Source organism: Thunnus maccoyii, chromosome 2, assembly GCF_910596095.1.
Source record: "Thunnus maccoyii chromosome 2, fThuMac1.1, whole genome shotgun sequence".
NCBI lineage: Eukaryota > Metazoa > Chordata > Actinopteri > Scombriformes > Scombridae > Thunnus > Thunnus maccoyii.
The window spans coordinates 26545220-26566457 of NC_056534.1; the positions used below are offsets into that span (position 1 = coordinate 26545220).

Consider the following 21238-nt stretch of genomic DNA (forward strand, 5'->3'; position numbering starts at 1 on the left):
GCACTTATTTTCTTGATGTTGCTGTTGTTTCTCCAGCTATGAGAGAGGTCCTGTAGCATTGATGCATGGTATTGCCTTTATCTTCCTCCTAAAGTGACTGTGTAATAGGTCAGGGGTATTTCACCATGTGCCATTGATGGCTGGGAATACATAGGTTTTCATTACAACCAAAGACAACAAAAGTTGATTTCACTGAATAGCTACTTGTCTCTGACTGAAAGTGTGTTAATCAATTAAATAATCTGATCTAGTCTGTTGTTGGGATGAAAATCTGCATGGAATAAGGTTGAACAGTTTCTGGTGAGCACATTAGATAGATAGATAGACAGAGAGATAGATAAATAGATAGATAGATAGATAGATAGATAGATAGATAGATAGATGATATATAATAGTAAGTTCATTCATTTGTGCTGTTTTATTTTTCTCAGGCACTATGGGTTGGCATTATTCACCATGTCTGTGACATTCACACCCGCCATATCAGAAGTATTGCAGACCAAGTCAGGAGAGGTCTAGGTAAGTGATACACATTTGTTTGCCTATGTAGCATATTAACATACCCTGTAAGTCCTACTCTTGGTTAAATAACAGTATTTTCACATGTACAACTGTATAAAATGTATGAAATAGTAAATTATCTCTATGTGTAACGGTACTGTCTTCCACAGAAGCAGTTTTCCATGCAGCTGCTGCTCTACACACAGCTCCTGGAGCAGATGAGGAACAGCAGTGCCAGTGAATCATGGGTGTTGTTCTTGCCATGAGAGCATCTTCATCCAGAGCAGTAAATTGAATACCTTTGGTGTGGTTTTGGTCTGACCCTTGTCAGCTATTATATGTGCAGCAATTTGACTGCTGGACGGTGATCGGATAAGTTTAATCACACTGCTTTTAGTGTTCAAACAGACTAATGATTTGATAGATTATTGTCTTTATCAGAATCAACTCTGAAGAACACAGAATAAGCTGTCAAAATGTTTGTCTGAACAGTAAAAGCTGCATGTTTATGTTATCCTTTTATTGTCCAGATTGAAAAGGGCGTCCAAAAATGTTTCTGTTAAATAAAAGATATTTTTATTGCAAATGTCATTATTCTTAGTGTTGTTTTTTATATTTTTATTTTGTGGTTCAAACTAGTGAATTACAGTTAACATAACCTGAAGTGGCAATGAAAATGAATCCATAACATGTACTACAGTGCCCTGTTCTGAGGATCAGTGGTATTCTGACTTCACTACTGTTTTATGTTACTTTATAAATATAAATAATGACAATATAAATTGATGGTGGAAGTGGTAATGACAATATACGGACTACAGGGAAATACTGTCATTGTATAAGTATATATTAATATGTTTATCATTGTAATTATCACAGCACATCTGATGAATATCTTTTATTTGGTAAACTTGCACATTTAAGTTGAATAAATGTGAATATATAAACAAAAAGTTTAATAATTATCCAGAAAATATATAAATATAGAAAATGTATAGAACAAGTATAAAATAAATAAAATATCAGAAATGTAACAAATAAATATGAGATGATTTGATGCCTTGATGATGAACAGGCAGGTGTGTGAGTACCTGAGATACTGTGTGGACGTTCCAGAGGACCTGGAGGGAAACTCAGAGGCCAGGTGTGAAACCAGTGTGATGTCTCTGGAGGACCAGGGAACTTGTCCCTGGTCCTACAGCATAACGGTACTCCCGGTTGTCATCCCCAGGCTTCCTGGTTTGGCCAAATACCATAATGTCCTCCCAGTACCGCCTGTGAATGCATAAAAAGCATTTTCAAGACAGTACTGGGAGAAGTGCGGTATTATTATTACACAATCTGCAGGGTACTGGCCACAGCATTTCCTCTCCCGGTCCGTAGGCATGTCTGTACAGTTACTATAAATACTCCATGGTACCCCTGGCACTCCAGCAAACGGTGGGACACCATGCCTGCACTGATGCATCATCAAGGCATCAAAAATGAACCCTGGCTGCCTCTGAAGCAGTTCACTGGTGAGCTGCCTGTACTCCTCCAAGGTCATCTCTTCAAGAAGTTTCTGAAAAAATAAAACACAGGAAAAACACAGATAAGGCTTTATAGGTTATAAGTTCCATGATATGTTGGAAATATGGTAATGGTAGTGCAGAATATGGATTGTAGGCTGTCCAGTGTTCCCAAACATGTCTACAACAATAACATGATTTTTTTTAAAAAGTCAAAATATTGCTGCTCGATATGCTGTTCCTATATAGTATTTATATAATCATTCAGTAGTGTTGCTGATGTTTTCAGTAGCCTCTTTTATACGGAGAACCCACATTATAGCCGTAAAGAGGATCCAAGGGGAGGACATTTCTCTCCGTTTGATAACGTTAAAAGTAAAGTTAGACCTTTCTGTCGGCTTCCCAACTCATTTTAAAAAGACGAGAGAAAGAGAGAGAGAGAGCAGCTGTGGTCGAGTGAGCTAGAGGGTGAATGAAGAGAGGGAGCACTAGTAAAGTTAGTGGGGAAGCTGGTGAATCTGATTGATAAACGTTATTTTCTGATTGTTTTACAGCGGTTAGTTTCTAAAGCACAAACACACCCACACACCTCTTCAACCCTACAGCTATGCACTGCGCTGCCTGATTTGGTCTGAATACGGGCTAAACAGAACAGCGAGGCGGATTACAGGCGCAGTATTCCCGCCTTGAACGGGCTGTGTAAAAGGGGCTACTGACTCACGTTACACTGATAACACATCAAACTATACAGACTACAGTAATGTAAAGCACAGAGCTGCTATGTAAATACCACTTTGTGTTGTATTGGCATTTTTAATATCATGCAGAACGGGTAGGAATATGATAAAATAATTGTATAAATAACGTCACAAACCTCAGTTGCTTCGGTCCCTTCAGAGGGTTTCCAGCCTTTTGCCCTGCTTCCGCAGTGCTGGTGTTTGCTCTCCTCCCTCGCCTGGCCCTGCCTGCAACAGAACCGCTAACTCGCCCTCTTTCTCGCCCTCTTCCTCCTCCTCTAACCTCCAGTACTTGACTCTGCAAACGGATAATAAAATATGTAACGTTATCCTGCCAACGCTATCTCGCTATCAATAATGCCTAACGTTAGAATAAAATAACATAAGTTTTATTTAGCATGACGTTGCTAATGTTAGCTTGTATTACCAAAACAATAAAACACTCATAACTGCTATCTTACTTGTGAGCTATAACCTATAGTATTATAGACTGAATAATTAAATAACATCTCCACCTCATCGCTTGACTTGTTAGCAATGCTCGAAGTTGTCGTGGACAATGACATCTTCAGCAAATAGCTTCTTGTCCTTGAAGGCCACTGTAGCTTCTGGAATCTCTCCAAAGTCTTAGGGAGGGGAGGGGTTAGTGGCGGAGTGCTTCAATCTAGAACCTCACTGTTAGAGGCCGCTAAATACCACACATATTACACACTGGACCTTTAAGGTGATCACAGAGAAACTTTTCTTCTTCAGCAGGTGAATTTGAAAACAAGCTACTAGTGTCAAACTCACCACATACATTATTCTGCACTTCCAACAAAATGACCAAGAAGAAAAACAGATTTTGAGTGGAGGGGGACTTTACATAGCTATCTTAACATTATCCAATAGTAAGGCAGTGGTGCCTAAAGGTTAGAGAAGCAAGCTTGAGACTGGAGGGTCACTGATTCAGTACCCCAGACTGGCAGGATAAATCTGGGTAGGGAAAGTGAAGAAGCAGTGCTTGCACCTCCCTCATTACCACCACTGAGGTGCCCTTAAGGCCTTTAACCTGCTCCAGTGGAGCTTCTCAGTGGCTGGTAAATCAGACGGTGGTTGTACTGGGCAGCTTCCAGGTGTGAATGTGTAACTGTGTGAATGTGATCAGGGCTTTCCTGAAAAAGAGAGCATTGCTCTCAGTGAAAATTCCCCTGAATAAATAAAGGTTAAAAAAAACAAAACAAGTTGTGACAGTCCTGATGCAGTGACAATATTCATGAAAAGTGTGCGGTTGAGAAATGAAAGAAATGAAAAGCATCTTGTGATTGGTGTGAAAGGGAAGTACAGTTTTATATTCCCAGCAGCCTCTAATGTTCTAATGTTACACCTGTTTAAATCACTGATTATCTGCCTCTTGAAGGAAGCCACTTCTCTGGAAATCCATGATTTCAGGGCTTCAGAGCTTTTACTGTATGTGTCTATGTATTTGTGTACAGTATGTATCTATTTCACTTGTGAGATCACCACACTAGAGTGATGGTGGATATATTCTGACCCCAACAAGCCTAAGTACACTTCTGCATTGTGTCTCTGTAACCTGAGAAGTGAAATCCTGCAAGTGGAGCAAACAGGAAGAGTGAGATATGGAAGAGAGAGAATTGAGGGGAAAAGTGAGGGGCCAATAGGATGAAAAGAACAAGAGAGAAAGAGAAGCAGGAGAGGGTATTCACAGACAGATGGATGGATAATGTGCTTATGACTCAAGATCCCCCAGGAGACATTGCTGTCTGGCTGTGTCACTCAACACTTTCATCACTAAGCCTTCCTCTTCTTTCACCTTTTATCACACTTCTCTCTTTTATGTGCTCCTTTCATTCTGTTTTTTGCTCTTGTCACATCATACTGTACCTGATGCACTGGATACCACTCTCTTCTTTCCTTTCTTTAAACATCTAACTCCTCGCCTCCTCTCGTCTCCCTCCCCGCCCTCTTGTTTCCTCTAATGGATGCTACTAATGCCCATCATCAGCAATGTCCGTCTGGGGGAGATTCCTTCCTGCAGCTGCTCGCTGAGGGACGCAGCAGGCCTGCTGAGATCATTCACTCATTCATTCCATCCATAAATCAGTTCATCCCTCCTCTGTTTGTTGTCTTTAATCATTCTTTGTCCATTTGTAGCTTTCTAATTCATTCATCCATCCACCTATGCATTTTTACATTAATTCATTCATGCATCCTTTAACCATCCATTCATTTGCTCTCATTCATTCTTAAAGAACTTTATTGACCGCTTATTTCATAGAAAGGTGATTCTACATGAGTGCTCCCTACTTGAGTATCTACTTCCCAGTCACAGCCTAGTAAATTCAGCTTTTGATGATGTATTAGGTAACAGTTAATGACCAAGTCTTTGTCTGACTCAGTCATCCTCTCACTGGGAGGATGGTTTTGTGTGTGTGTGTGTGTGTGGTGAGTGAGAGGGAGATTTTGAGAGCAAATACTTGTATTCTCTGCTAATGTTTATGCATTTTGACAAGCCTCTGCAAGTTCACTTAAAAGCAAAAGCACAAAATCTGGCAGCTTTTGTTTTTGGCAAGTGATCAATAGTTAAAGGAAAATTCCCGTTTATTTCAACCTGATGTATTTCCCATAATGTGGCCATTGTTGGTTCTATGATTTATGCTAACTTTGCACTTGTCAGCTCCATTATAGAGATACGGGGTAACAGGGACGCTTCAGTCACACAGAAAATAAACAGAGAACGGGGCAACTCACCGGCTAATCTAACCACCTTTTTTCTCACTGTGTGGAGAGCTGATCATCTGGTCCAGTCAGCCTTGGTGAAGCTTTTATTGCGCTTACAGGAACATAACGAGCATAGGTGCCTTCAACTCGAGTACCTCAACTGGTTCACTTTTTAGATCTTTTTAACTATCTCTTTTTACCGGATGAAGGATTTTAGTCATCCTAACCCAGTGTGTCTGTGTTTATTTGGGACTATATCCAGTCATTCAAGGGAACATGAATGTCTGTAGGCTTGTACGTGTGTGTGTGTGTGTGTGTGTGTGTGTGTGTGTGTGTGTGTGTGTGTGTACGCTTATATGGCATTACCTAAAATACTGTATATTTATGCTTCCACAAGGAACCAATTAGCCCAACTAAACCTCACAGACACCAGAGGTGACCCATGTCCATTACATCCAACTCACCAACCACCACGGCCTGTCAACAATCATTTATGATGACCACCTGCCTCACAGCAAACACAGCAGGGACCCATTTAAAGGAGACGCTAATGTTAAAGGAAATTAGGAATTATTGATATTGATGTTTATTGAAGCTTGAACGCAACATGCAAGCAATTGGCTCATAACTCTGGCTAAGAGCCTATTTGACTGCATGAAGCCACAAGTGACATCATTGTTGGCCTCAGTCCCTGTCTAATACCCAGAAGTCCCACTGCCAAGCCTAATGCGTGTGTGTGTGTGTGTGTGTGAGTGTGTGTGTGTGCTTCGTTTTGTTCTGGCCGCTGTGTCTCTTAAGCTTCACACTTTGCAGGTTCTTTTCACACCTGCGATTACCTTGCATCATGTGTTCTGATGGCAAAGATCTGATGGAGTTTATTTTACACATGGCATTTTCTCATGAAAACACAGATTTCCATCATATTTGTGTTTTTTAAAACAGACAAAAACCCTTTGGCTTGCTTTTCACCATACAGGTCATGTGGTTTTGATAAGGGTTTTTTGCACCTGAGCTCCTGTTTAATTTTCTCATGTTTCCTGGTTGGATTCATGCACAAAACATTTATTAAATTGGCTATTCATATCACCCATACTTTATTATTTATGTGGCCAAATGCTTCTCTTAACAGCTCTTGAAGTGCTTGAGCTAGCTAGATCTACATACATACATAATCTCATGACCAGTCATATGCATTTGAATTCCAGACATCTCACATGTATTCTTGAGCCATTTTACCCATTTTATTGTATGTATGACTCCTTTGACCTTTGCCCCCTGCCAGGTAAATGGAGGTGCAGGACAGGAGCCGCTCCCCGTCCCGCAGGACCAGCAGGGTCGAGCAGGTAGTTGGACGATGGCTGAGACGGTCCCGAGACTTAGGCAGCAGATCTCACTCTCTGAGCAGGTAAACCTCTGTCGTTGTCTTATTTAAATGGATGGTTATGTTAACATTTACATTTGCATTTACAGAATTGTCAATTTAGATTCTCTGTTTAATCTGACCTGTTCGTTTTTTGACTGAGAGGCTCCTGTGTTTCAATCTAATAACAAATAATGTATGCTACATTTGATATTGTCTGTTGTCTTTATTTTTCTAATACAAACAATTATGAAGTTGTTCACCAAAAACTGATGAAACTGCCAGAGCACAATTGTAAATACATGTTTCCTTTTTCTTGTTATGACCACCTCCAGAGACAGGGTTGCAGTAGATGGGAAGACAACAGAGTCCGGTGGCTCCGACCAGAGGAATTACCCCTTCCGCTTCAATGTTCAGATCCAGCGGGACCCAAACCTCAACTCTCATGGCCTCACTCTGTCCCCCCAGACTCCCATCCTGGTGCAGGAGGTCACCCCAGGTACAACAATATATACAGAATATAAACAGCATTTCAAAAACCTGATCTTGAACTTTGAATCAAAGTGGTCTGCTACTATGCACACTTAAAAACCTCAGTGTGTTTATACTTGTTTTTAGGAGAAATGGCTAACACAGCAGTAACAACACATTGCTCAGGTTCAGATCAGATCAATCAGAAACACCCCTCCTGGTGTCCCTGTCAACACTGTCAGTGCTGCTCTTAATAAGACCAGGGTCCCTAGTTCCACATCCACTGTCTACAAAAAGGCCATGTATTCTGAAATGCTGTGTACAGCAGATGCATAAATAACTGTCAGACTTCATCCACATTGATGTAACTGTCTTGTCCCTAAAACCAATGCAGCACCTCTCACCCTGGTGAATTTGGTTTCATTGCTGACACTGAATGTTTAGGTCAGCTCTGGTTGGTACTTCTCATCTTCCCCACACCAGCTCAGGCTCCTTCCCCCACAGAGATCACATTTTATGTGCCAAGAGCCACTTTCCATTGCCAAGGTCTGCAGTCTATTGGTCTGCTTTGTCAGTGCCTGTTGTCCAACGACAGTGGACTTAGAATAGCCTGTACCACCCAGCTGAGGGGAGAGAAACTGTTCTGTCTCCACAGCCACCCTTCAGTAGAAATATATGTAACATAGTGAAGACAGCCTAGTGGTCTCTTCAGGGCCATACTGTACAATGATGAAATTGTTGGACAGAGCCAGGACATACTAATTAACAGAAGCTGTTAAGCATTGTTATGTGGATAACAGACTGTCCCAGGATTCAATGTAGAAACCTTTTAGTCACAAGCCATCTCTATCTCTCAAATGACTAACTCTTAACTTCCTGTCTTACGTAAAGAGCTGGAATGTACAACATTGGCATGAAATAATTCAGACAGGAACACACTCCAGCCAAGTATGTGGCCATAATTTGTAGGATAATTGGTAGGAGGTGATTAAAATCCAATATATTCTGTTCTTGCAAGAGAGAAAAAAAGAAATGTCCTATTCTCCCTGTTCTTCTTTCCAGAATCCACATAGCATACAGCAAGTCTCCTCAGCAAATGCACAATTGGAGCTGTGCCAGACCAGTACAGGCCTCTGGCCAGTGTACAAAACAAACTGTAAAAAGTGCAACCTCCAAGGGAGGCTGATGTGCTCATTCTGCATACATGCACACAGAATCACATTAACAAAGGAAACGCATTTTCGGACTGATGTTGTGTGTGCATGCGTGTGTGTGTGCCTGCGTGCGTGCATGTGCAGCATCTTCAGTATAACGAGGAAGCAAAATGGTTTTGGGATTTGTAAGAGGCATGGAGTTTTTGCCCTTAACTCAGGCTCTCAGGCGGTGTTTCCACCCAGACTAGTACTGTCCACAAGAACCTTTACCAATCAAATGCTTTATGTACTGTGTGCTATGCAAGACATGTTTAATGCAGGGGTTAGGGGTATTATAGAGGTTGGATTCTGTCTGCTGGAATCTCAGCAAAGGAGGTAGGATTTGCAAATAGCCTGAGGTGTGTCTGGGAAGGTTAACTCAGGGCAAAAAAAGCCCTCTGATTTAAATTAAGTTTGTGGGACTTGAGGGTGTGTCAGCAGTAATAGGTGGACATGTCATCCCTACTGCATCCCATGGCACAGCACCTCTTACAGGTCAACTCCTAGTCAGTATGTGCTATCTGTACTATCTGCTGCTGTTAATGCTGTTACATCTAATGAAGAGCTGCAGTCTTACAGTTCCTCAGTGACTTTCCCAAAATAGAACATGATTTACTTACAGCTCTCGTAGTTCTCACTCACTTTAGGATTAATTGCCTTTTAGAGCTGATGCCAACCTGTATGCCATGCAAAGTGAATCATTCAAAAATTACTTAACTTGTGCCAATTGACCATCACTGCCTTCAGTATGTTTTGTTATATAATGTCTGTACACAACTCCCATATATGCATGCTTATGGCTTATGGCTCTGACTGAAAGAGGCAAAATACAAAAATGTATATTCAACACTTTTCTAGCACTAAACATGCATGCTACAATGCATTTTACTAAAACAATGGATTGATGAAAAGTTCCTAAATCTGTGTCAGTTTTGTAACATCAGTCAATTATATTCATTCATTGTTTAATCTTGTTTACCTTTGTACACAAGATTAACTGAATACATTTGAACAAATACCAGCCTCCACCCAGTCAATAGGATATTTTTTTGGAATGAGAACATGGTTATAAATTTGATTGTCCTTATATATATGTTTAGTCATCTTAATGACTAATTATTTTGCATTGGCCACAAAATTAAATTGTAGCTTTTTTTCCCATGAAAAGTTAAAAAGAAAAAAGTCACACACACATCTCACAAGATATGCTAATAAAAACCCAACATAGTACTGATGAGTGAGGTACTGACATTTTTACTGTTACCAACTAGCAAACTATCATAAAAACTATCATTTGTATAGCACTATAACAAGGTTCATTATTGGAAAAGTATTTCAGCCAGAAGCTATAGCTCCATGAATATGTTATAGCTAATGACAATGACATAGTTTCCACCACTGTACTTCATATACTATCTAACTTACAGAAATCCAGTGCATGCAGAAAACATAACTGCTGCATATGTAATAATGCAACTTAACAAGTATATTCAGTATTTACAATTTTTTTATTGTCAGTTAGAGAAAATTGCATGATTATGTAAAAATCATGAAATGAATGCTATGTATTATATCCTGCCTATGTTTTGTACTCTGAAGTGCAATTTGTCTGCTGAGCTGCAGAGCCAAGAGGGTCTGAGTCCCCCTGAGGTCCAGGGGCAGATTACCTCGCTTTCTCCTGTCTGGCTCAAGTCTGCTCTGTCACCATCTGCTTCTGCTTGTCCCACACACACACACACACACACACACACGCACACACATACACACATACGCACTGTTGCTCATGTCTCCAGTGGCCCTGCTAAGCCTCACTTTTTCTTCTTTCTGTCTCTATGACACGTGCTGCAGCATCTTGACAGTGAAATATGAATCCTTTATCTAAAAGCATTTTCAGAGCTATCAATGTCACCTGCATCTGTCCATGTTCATTTTGGTAGTAAAATCAATTAATAACTTAAATCACAATGATATAACTCAGTATTGAAGTGTTACTTAGAAAAAAATATGCTGAAGATGCTACAGTCAGAACCAGGATTTTTGCTTTGCTGCCAGTGGACCCATTTCAGATCGCCTGAAATTACAACTTGATTTATCCACCAGTGATTTGTCTTTTAGCATTTGTATTGTGGAAACTCAGGGTAAAGACCCTGTTCGGGCCTTTGCACACTTATACACTGTATCCCAGGATATTACTTGTTGAAAATGAAATCAGATTTTTTTCATGAGGTTGTGCATAAATATAATAAACTAATTTAGAGCTACCAGCAGTTCTGTAAAATCAAATCTTGCCAGCATTCAACATATTGGCTCAAAGCGCTAGAAATGCTTGGTGCAATGCCTTAATAGTGTAAAACTCAGCTTCACTAATGCAATTCCATTCTCATTCCAGATTTTCAGTTTTTCAGTGTTTCAGTTTGGGGTTTTTTCACCACCCTTTTACAAAATTTGCGAACACAGCAAGGGACAGTGTCATCTGCAGAATTCGAGCAGTTGTCGAGCATTGTCTGTACAAAATATCATCTCCTGTTATGAACATCTACTGTCACTTTTGGTCACAATTGAACTATTGTGCATCTTCTTTAACACTACAGACTGTACAAGGTTTTTCGTCAATTCATTGCCTAGTCTAGTCTATCCACTACCTTTGCCCCTAATGTTGTCAGTATTGGTGACTGTATTTTTACATTTTTTAAAAGGGCATTGTTTGAATGTTAGTCACGTACAGTAGTGACTAAGTGGTCAGCAAAACACTAAATTGCAAGTACAACGATTAGATTATGGTCCTCCTTAATGGCTGGGTTTGGAGAGCTGTTTGAAAAATTATGCATCAGTGTGAGATGAAAGGAGATCAGTAGAATACAACATACTGCCTGTCACCAGCCCCAGTTGCGGTATGAATGCAGACCAATTCAGCACCCTCAGGCATGACAACACAAGGACATTTTGTGTGTCCAGGTGGTCCTGCAGATGGCCGGCTCGTCCCTGGCGACCAGCTTGTGAAGATCAATAACGTCGCTGTCGATGACCTGACCCCGGAGCAAGCTGCTGAAATAATCAGGTCTACACAGACAGCTGCACTCACAAACACACATATATGCACAAGTATTGGTACAAACACAAGAAAAAAGTGTTTAAAATTAAGATTTGTACATCACATCTCCACAAACATCACCTCAACAGCCACCCTTTCTTTTCTTTTCAGGGAGTGTCAAGAAACGTTGACAATGACTGTCCTCAGAACAATGTTGGTGAGTCTACTGCATCTAACTAACAACACACACACAAACATTTCACAGAAACACTCATTTCCACACTTGTAGACACTTAATTGGATGATGGCTGTTTGGACAATTCCTCTAGTTTCCCCTTTTCATTCAGTTGTGAAAACAAACACAAGCATGTACAGTATGTGTACACATGCCTACATGCTATAGATGTACAATGTCTATGTACACATGGGATTCTAAAATGCTGTTGTCAACAAACACATAAATCAGCATGTCAATGAGGCTTGGGGTCAAGCGTCGTTGCTAACAACCATTGTGTCACCGAGGTCCCACCACTGCATCACTGTTAAAGGTGACAACGTGTTATATACCCTCTATCATGGTCACTCCATCTGTGTGTGTGTGTGTGTGTGTGTGTGTGTGTGTGTGTGTGTGTGTGTGTGTGTGTGTGTGTGTAGGTTGTACACCTCAATCTGTGTGTGTGAAGTTGACATACGTGTTTGCGCTAAGGTGAAGTGGATCGGTAAATAAATGGCTGCTCCTCAGTGATTCTCATCAGCGGCTCTGCTGATGGAAGCACCTTTATGGTCTGATTCATGGCTCACAGCTCCTCCAAGAAATCATTACTGAGCTTCAAGGAATTATTAGCATTTCACAGAAAATATTCATCTTTGTCATGATAATAATAATAATGTAGACAGATAGATAGATAGATAGATAGATAGATAGATAGATATTGTGCAATATATATTATATAATATAAAAATAAAGTGGAATAAAATCCCCAAGAATAAAGATGAAAAAGAAAAAAGACAACAGTAATAATGAAACAGGTAATACATGTAAATAAAAACAGTGTGCTAGGATTAATAAAAGGCTTTTTTTTTAAAAAGATATGATTTGAGAAGTGATTTAAAAGATGTCACGGATCCTGCAAGCCTCAGATTCTCAGGCAGGGACTTCCAGAGCTGAGGGGCCCTGACTGCAAAGGCCCGGTCACCTTTAGTCTTGAGCTGGGACTTAGGAACAGCCAGCAGAGCCTTGCCCGGGGATGTGAGGCAGCGCTCTGGCTCATAGGAGAGCAGCAATTCAGCAATGTAGCTGGGAGCTTAACCATGAAGTGCTTTAAATGTGATCAGTAAAATCTTGAATGAATTCTAAAACTTACCAGTAACCAGTGAGGAGATCCTGAAACAGGGTTGATGTGATCTTTTCTTCCAGTATTTGTTTAAAGCCTTGCAGCTGAAGGCATGAGATCATTTTTTGGCTTAACCCTGAATACAATGAATTACAGTAATTAAATAATAGCATGGATGACTTTCTCCAGATCAGACTTGCTAGAGAAAAGACCTTAATTTTGAGATACTCCTCAGGTAATGAAACATGATTGAACAACAACAATTGTTGTGCCTGTTGATGGTAAGAAACCATCAAAAGAGTCCTGAACCAAGGCTCATCTAAGTGATTCAGACTTGTATTATAATCACACAGTGATGTAAGAGCTTTAAGGGATTGTTTGACAGTTTCCTCTGATGCTTTCAGTAATGAAAGATTATCTTTGTTACTAAGCACCAGTACTTACGATGAATATAAATGCACAACGAATATCTTCTAAATGTAAAATGTATTTGGATGCCTGTGTTGTATTCACAGATAGGATTGGTAATACTTCAATAATGCATTTTTAAAATTCTTGCACACATCAATGTATCATAATCACTTGTCTCATTCTGCCTCCTATCGTTTACATTTTTCCAATATTAGCTGAAGTCCAGTCCACAAAGTTCACATTAGACCCTGACAGTGCTTGTTATTTGATAGTATTTGTGTAGATGAAGACTTGCTTTTGTTAAATAATCAAAACCTTTTCTCAACACATTGCATTGCAACATGATATATTTGATATCAACATTGGCTTTTGGTTGTTTATACAGTTTTCCAACACTTGAGTAACATGAGACAAGAAACAACTATAGAAAATAGCAAAGATTTTAACTGCAAATATTAGTCTACAACCGAGTAGTATCATCCCAAGAAAACTACCGGGGTTCATATAGTTAACCTATTATTAATTGCTTGAATTAAATGCAAAATAAGGCTGCATATATTTTCATTTTCTTCACATGTACCACTTTATGCTCTGCTGAACATATACTGTACCAGCATCATATGAAATACTGATTAAATTATGCAAATATAACCTGCTTTACAGTTTATTTTCATGTACTCCCAGGGCCCAAAGTCATCATTCATCACACCAGAGAAGAGGGCAAAGCTCAAATCCAACCCTGTGAAAGTTCACTTTGCTGAGGAGGTGGAGGTCAACGGACACTCTCAGGTGAGCGTGAAAACATTTTGTCCAGTTATTCTGAGAACTTCTCCCATCCCTCTCTTCAGTGTTTATTATCATCATCTGTTTGGCAGCATTTCCTTGAGACACTAAAGAATTCTTCTTCAGATTCCATTTGCACACAATCTGTATCTGGATACATAATCGGGATAATGACGTCTAACATCTGTTATTAATAAGCCATCTCATTTTCTCATTTCCTGCAGTGTGATCAGATCTCAATATGCACTCTCAATAACAATAACTAGTTAGACAGAGTTGCTGGACTTGTAAACAAACATGTGTTTCAGATGAAGGGAGGTGACGGTGTTATATGGGCTCCTCTTATTTTTCCTTTACTGAGGAAAGGATCATCTGTAGCTTTTTTCCAGACTTGCTTGTGATAGCTGGAAAAGTCAGTTCGATGACCTTCCAACTTATTTGGATTAACAATTATTTTCATTATCAATTAATCTGTCACTTATTTTCTCGATTAATCGATTAGACGTTTGGTCTATAAAACATCAGAAAACAATGACAGATGACAATCACAATATCGTAGTGCAAAGTGACATCATCCAATGTTGTTTTGACAAACAAATGTCCAAACCCCAAAATATTTAATTAACAATGATGTATGACCAAGAAAGGCAGCAAATTCTTAATTTTAAAACCTGGACTCATTAAATATTTGGCACCTTTGTTTGAAAAATTACTTAAATGATTAATCAATTATCAAAATATTTGCATTAAATTTTCTGTCGGTCAATTAATTATTGCAGCTCTACACTGAGTTAAGGTCTCCTAGATTTTGAATAATGAAAATATTTGATAAAACAGATAGTGCTTTATATGTCAGGTATACCTTTGCACTATGAGGAGTAGTGATGGTTTATAATTGGTTAGTATTATGCCATACTATATGCAGTTTTTCTTTTTGAAGCCTGGCTCTGGTTGGAGTTCCCATCATGCCAACGGATGTGAAATTCGCTGAATGAGGAAAACCACATAGGCTGGAGTGCCTATTACTAATCACAGAGAAAACACGGATCGATATTTGCTTCATCCTCCCGTCCTAATGTCTGTGATTACAGGACAATAAGCATCAGATTAGGGGGAGTGTGTGTGTGTGTGTGTGTGGGGGGGGGGTTGCCATTGTTAAAAGGGAGAGAAAACAAGAGAAATGGAAGATGGGAGGGTGACAAGGGAGGGGTTGTCTAAATCTGAAAGCTCTCCGTTTGAACTTCACAACACACAGACATCAATGTTGCATTACATCACAGTGTCAATACAGCAAAACACTTTCTAAAATCATGAGAGAACAGGGATGAGGTAGAGAGAGATGACTCACTACAGCGAACGAGCAGGGCAGACAGAAACAGGCCAGAGGAGAAGAAGATATGATGTGAAGAAAAGCTCCGTGAGCAGAGCTGAAAATGAGACATGGCCTAATCTCTCTCTTTCCTCTTGCAAGTGTGTTGTAATATGCAAAACATGCTATTTTATATTTTTAATCTGGCTTCCCAGTATTTCAAAATATAAATAAGTTTTGTGTGTAAAAGCAGCAGCGTCAGTGTATCTAGGACAAACATTCCCCAGGCAAAATAAAACATCCAGTTAAATCTTTATATTTTTGTGTCTCAAACACACACACATCTTTCTTTTCTTGTTTCTTGCTCATATCTCTCTATCCGCCTGTTACTCATAATCCTCTTGAACCAGCAGGTTTAATGATGCTCACATTTTCATCTGACACCTCCCATGACATCTGACCCCTTGTGTGGCTTGCAGGGCAACTCGCTGCTCTTCCTGCCTAACGTTCTGAAGGTGTATCTGGAGAACGGGCAGACCAAGGCCTTTAAATTTGAACCCAGCACCACAGTCAAGGTACTGTGCAATGATACAGTCGACCATATTAACTTCCATTCTTAATTATTACCAACATTCAGGCTTACAATTTTCTTATACTGGATACTTAACTGTGTTAAAGCCAACATTCATTATGTGTTTAACCTGAAGTCAAGGATCCTGTATGTTCACCTCTGTGAATTTGAAATGTGATGTAGCTTTAAGCCTGCAGTAAGCTCCATATTTAAACATAACCATATAACTGAGACTCTATTGGATTGAATAAGTCCAAATTTAAGAGCTACAGCTGATATGATTCACTCACTCCCTCAGCCTTTATCAGTATTAGATATATCTGTTTCCTGGATTTGCCAGTCTCCTCCTTGCTTCACTGAGACCTCCAAACCTCAGCTCAGCTCACCTCAGCAAATATATTTCCTGATGTGATAAAATATTGTCTCACAAGATGTAATTTTCTTTGTGCACCAGGACATTGTGATGACACTGAAGGAAAAGCTTTCTCTCAGCCGTATTGAACATTTCTCCCTGATGCTGGAGCAGAGGCACAGTGCCACCAAACTGCTGCTCCTACACGATGAAGAGAGGATACACCAGGTACACAGACTCACACACACACAAATAAGAATAAATCTACCTCTCTCCTTAAATAACAGTTTAAACCAGCTCACCCTCTTTGGTGCAAAATTTGTTGCAGTCAGTGTACTCCCCTTCTTTGTGTGTGTGTGTCCAGGTGGTCCAGAAGAAAGAGGCCCATGACTTCAGATGTCTGTTCCGTATTTGTTTCATGCCCAAAAACCTCCAGACTCTGCTGCAGGTGGATCCCACTGCCTTCGAGTACCTCTACCTGCAGGTAGATTAATGAACCTCTGACCCACAGAAAACCACCAGACTGCATTTGAACTCACCATCCACACCACCACCAGTCTGTTTTAATGTTTGTTTGAATTCAAACTCAATATTTCCCCTTAATTTGATTATTTTTATATAGTATGTGAAAGGGCTGCAATCAGGATTTTGATATCTAAATCAAATGAGGAAGCAAAGTATTAACACCCTCAAGAAATCCAGTTAGTGTGTCCACTTATTAGTGCAGATGAAGCATCTTACCTTAGTGTAAAATAGCACTCAGCAGACCAGTTTTATCTCTGCCATGTGGTTCTTTGACAAGTTGTTTCAAAAGATAGTTTGTCACTCAGCAAGTAAAACTGAATACTATACTGCTATACTATTAACACTGTATAAATACAACATTTAGCTTGACCTACAGGTATTTTCTGCTAAATGTTGACCTCCTCAGCTCACAATTAGGAAGAAAAAGCCAAAAAGCTCCTCTTACAGCAATTCTGTATTATGTAAACATATGTTATGTTAAGCTTAGCCACATAATGTCATTGAAAAGTAAATCATGACTTGTTCATCTCAAACTTGTTTCATCTCTGTGTTTGTTAGGGGGTGAATGATGTGCTGCAGGAGCGTTTTGCTGTAGAGATGAGGTGTAACACCGCCCTGCGACTCGCTGCGCTGCACATCCAGGAGAGGTTGGCGAGCTGTGGACAGTCACCAAAGACCAACCTGAAGACAATAACGTGAGACGTACACACATTTAAAATTTCCAGGACATTACCATAGAGCAGGTCCTTGAGCTCCTGAAATCAAGAGTGTGTAATAAGACAAATATTGTATAATTGATTTAAAACAGCACATCCCTATAAGTCATATTTTTGTTATTTTTTATCATACATGCAGACCACACAAATAAGACTCTGCTTGAAATGTAACAGACAAATATTAGTTTCACAAAAGAAATTCATATTAATGATGTTCGTCCAATAAGCCATTTTTAGCTCTGGTGGCATTAAATTAAAGTCTTAACACTTAATATGACCTTTTCCTGTACATTGCCTGCCATACACACAAATACATACACACAACTTAACTTACAATATCTGTGGAAAATTTCATGAACATGTTTACTTTCAAGCGACACTAACAGTCACACACTCACACAAGCTGTATAGTACAACCGGAGTTTCAGCTTGGTAACATATATGTACACACAAACAGACTTTATCAATTTGTGTTTGTGTGTTTCCTCCAGGAAGACTTGGGGCATAGAGAACTTTGTGTCTTCCACATTGTTGAGGAACATGCGAGAGAAAGATCTGAGGAAGGCCATTGCCTACCACATGAAGAAGAGCCAATCACAGCACGATCCCAAGCAGAAGGGCCTGCCAGCCGATCAGGCGCGGATAAACTATCTGGAGGAGCTGAGCGACCTCAAGTCATTTGGAGGGAAATCCTTCAGTGCCACCATGATGGTAGGGTTTTGGACTGTATACTGGATATTTATATAAATGTTTCTTTTGAGATTTGGTTGATTGAAGTTTCAATCTTCTCTGTCTCTGTCATTGCTTTTCTTATGTCTCCCCACCCTTCAGCTCCAGGACAGGGAGTCCATGGTGACCCTGTTGGTGGGGGCACGCTACGGGGTGAGTCAGGTGGTCAACCACAAACTGAGCATCTTGTCCACCCTCACAGAGTTCACCAGCATCACACGCATCGAGCTGCTGCCTGAATCAGACAAGGTCAGCCTGGTCAAAATATACCTGCAGGACATCAAGGTAAGACCAGTATTACACACACACACACACACAAGTTATGCAAAATACTGTAAACCACATCAAAAGCGCTTTAACTTTGAAGCGACTAAATCAGCATTACAAATGCTGCTACAAAGGATGGTCATGTTAGGTTGCGTACCGATTAGCATTATTTGTTGACCTCTTTGTTGGTGCAGTATGTCTGTTTGGCCTGCGTTGCCATGATTTTACACATATCAAATAGAGTTATGTAATTTTGTATTGGTTTTTTTGTTTTTTTTTCGCTTGTTTGTGCTTTTTCAGTTTGATGCACCTGCAGTTTGCGCACAGGAGATTTGGCCTCTCATGAGGTCTGTTAGTTGTCTCTTGTTGCTTTAAAAGTTTGCATACCGCTGACTGCCAGACCTCTCTGCCTTAATTGGCATTCAACTTAATATGACCCCCTTCTGTAGCAGTGTTTTTAGTGTTGACTGACCTGTTTACATTCTTTCTTGAACTTCCTGTATACAATGTGTAGACGTCAGCATGAAGAGAAGTAAAAATGCTTTTTCATCAATATTAATGTATAATCCTTTTGAATACAACATTACATTAAGTGTTTTTCCACTGCTGAAACTGTCTTTTCATTCCTTCTCTTTCCTTGCCCCATCTTATATCATCTTCTTTCCTCTCTAATACCAAGCCCATCACATTACTGCTGGAGTCAGTGGCAGCCAAAGATATGTCCTGCCTAATAGCAGGGTACTGTCGAGTGTTTGTTGACCCCAACCTCAACATCTTTCCCTGGATAGATGTCTCCAAGAAACACAGAGTGTCTGCTGAGGAAGGTACAGAGAAAGCACACACATTCACACCAGTAAAAAGTCACACACCTGTGGGCTCTAAGTAACTGAAAAAATAAGGGATATTAATAAGAGTGTTAGATTTATCCAGCTGTTCATGGTGTCGTGTTTTCATGGGCATTTTTCGCAGGTTACGTGTCACGGTGTGGCAGTGACTCAGACAACTCAGACCTGGACATGGAGCCACTGGTCTCCCAAGTGTCTCACAATGAGAAGCCTTGCCCACGTGTCAGATCCTCATCAGACCCAGAGGGAAGAAAATGGAAAGACAGAGACAGAAGGAGACACAAAGATGGCAAAGAAAAGGGAGATAAACCATGGGCGGATAAAAAACAAAAGAAAGAAAAGGAAGCTAACACAGAAAAGGAAAGGTCTCTACCAGATAAGAATAAAGAGCACAAGAATGAGGACAGAGAGCACAAAGAGGAGACAGTGAGAGCACGGGGCGGTGGACAAATACAAATCGAGATAGCAAACAATGACTCTGGGGAACAACGGGAAAAAGCGGGGACACAAAAAGAGGCACAAGAACGCAAGATGGGAGGTGGAGAAGAGGTGCAAGCAGCGGAGGAGCAGCCGTCTGTATCAGAAGCATCAGATTCATGTCATTCTGACTCGCGTGTCCTCACCAGCCCCTCCAGCGACTCTCTCGATGCCCTGGAGGAAGATGACTTGATTTCGTGTTCGTCTTCCTCCATCCATCCCAATGCTCCCACACAAACTCATGGCCACATCGACTCCCCCCTACAGCTTCATCCTTACTCTCATAGGCACGCTCAGACCCACCTCCTCGCTCCTCCACCTGCTCACTCCCATCCCCTTATTCACTTCTCAACTCACGACGTAGGAGAAGGGGACTGCAGGAGGTCAGGCGATGGCGCTGATCCCCAACTCCTCGGACCCGTCTCAACCTCAGCAAACATTCACCACGTCAAAAAACATTTAAGCACTTCCTGCTCTGATGACAGCTCCCTGTGTTTCGCTGAGCTCTCCCGGCTTGTGGACTTCCTGCCGAGCCCCCCAGAGGCCAGTGACGATGATGAAGACGAAGAAGAGGAACTGAGGAGAAGGAGAAGGAAGATGTTGAAAGAGATGGATGAGTCAGTGAGAAGAGCAGGAGAAGGAGGAAGCATAAGTGGGGAGGGTAGTTTTAAAGAACATTCACTTTCCTCTTCGTCGTGCTCCTCCCACATGGAGTTTGTGTTTAACTTTGACCACAGCAACACAAGCTCCTACTACAAACTCTGCTCCAACATCACCCCAGACAGCGCTTGCAGCTTTCCCCGCCTCCTGAATCATAATGAGGGAGAAGAGGGCGATAAAGTGGAGGGAGATCAGGTAGAACTGGAGCCGATCCCCATCCTCCAGCCACCACCCGGCTTTGGAGACAGCAGCTCTGATGAAGAGTTCTTTGATGCCAGAGATCGCTTCACCTCACCTGAAGACCCGACTTCGGGGGCTGTGCCTAGAGGTGATTCAGTTTTCTCTGTGAGGCTTTCTTTGAGCCTCTTATTCATGTGGTCACAAGCATTTGCTGTCAGTTTCAAGCCCTTTAGAGCGATTAAAAAACAGGCTTGAAATTGCTGCCATCTGGTGGCTGAAGTTCTTGCCCTGCAAAAGTGATACAGCAATGCATTATAGAGCAATGTACTATCATTAGCAGGAACATTGCAGGCCACACTTCTGACCACACCTACCAGTGATGTTGGATGTGGTATACCAACTTTAAAGATTCAGCCTATAGATGTTAGAGCAACCATGCTTTCCCTGGTTTTGGGTCTCATGAGGAAGAAATTTAGCAGTACCCATAGTTCAATATACTAGTAAATAAATAAACAAATTAATGAAAGCTTTATATAGAGCATTAATCTGCAACT

At 40.6% G+C, this 21238-nt stretch overlaps 1 protein-coding gene and 1 long non-coding RNA gene across 4 annotated transcripts in view; one reads left to right on the top strand and one right to left on the bottom strand.

Moving 5' to 3' along the window:
• The window catches only part of LOC121885541 (FERM and PDZ domain-containing protein 1), a 43478-nt gene that overhangs the window by 16095 nt on the left and 6145 nt on the right, over positions 1-21238 (top strand). For all 3 annotated transcript variants that reach the window (XM_042395102.1, XM_042395093.1, XM_042395111.1), the window contains 13 exons: positions 6753-6875; positions 7166-7329; positions 11450-11552; positions 11697-11742; positions 13955-14059; positions 15842-15937; positions 16388-16513; positions 16650-16769; positions 17369-17505; positions 18018-18237; positions 18358-18540; positions 19202-19346; positions 19492-20832. In XM_042395102.1, the coding sequence (XP_042251036.1) occupies positions 6757-6875; positions 7166-7329; positions 11450-11552; positions 11697-11742; positions 13955-14059; positions 15842-15937; positions 16388-16513; positions 16650-16769; positions 17369-17505; positions 18018-18237; positions 18358-18540; positions 19202-19346; positions 19492-20832 (2905 nt within the window). In that variant the 5' untranslated portion in view covers positions 6753-6756. The remainder of the gene's footprint in view (positions 1-6752; positions 6876-7165; positions 7330-11449; positions 11553-11696; positions 11743-13954; positions 14060-15841; positions 15938-16387; positions 16514-16649; positions 16770-17368; positions 17506-18017; positions 18238-18357; positions 18541-19201; positions 19347-19491; positions 20833-21238) is intronic.
• Positions 1524-3352, bottom strand: LOC121885553. Its single transcript, XR_006092582.1, has 3 exons — positions 3262-3352; positions 2884-3044; positions 1524-2062 (listed from the first exon to the last, which is right to left on the bottom strand). It is a non-coding gene; the product is annotated as an uncharacterized LOC121885553 (long non-coding RNA).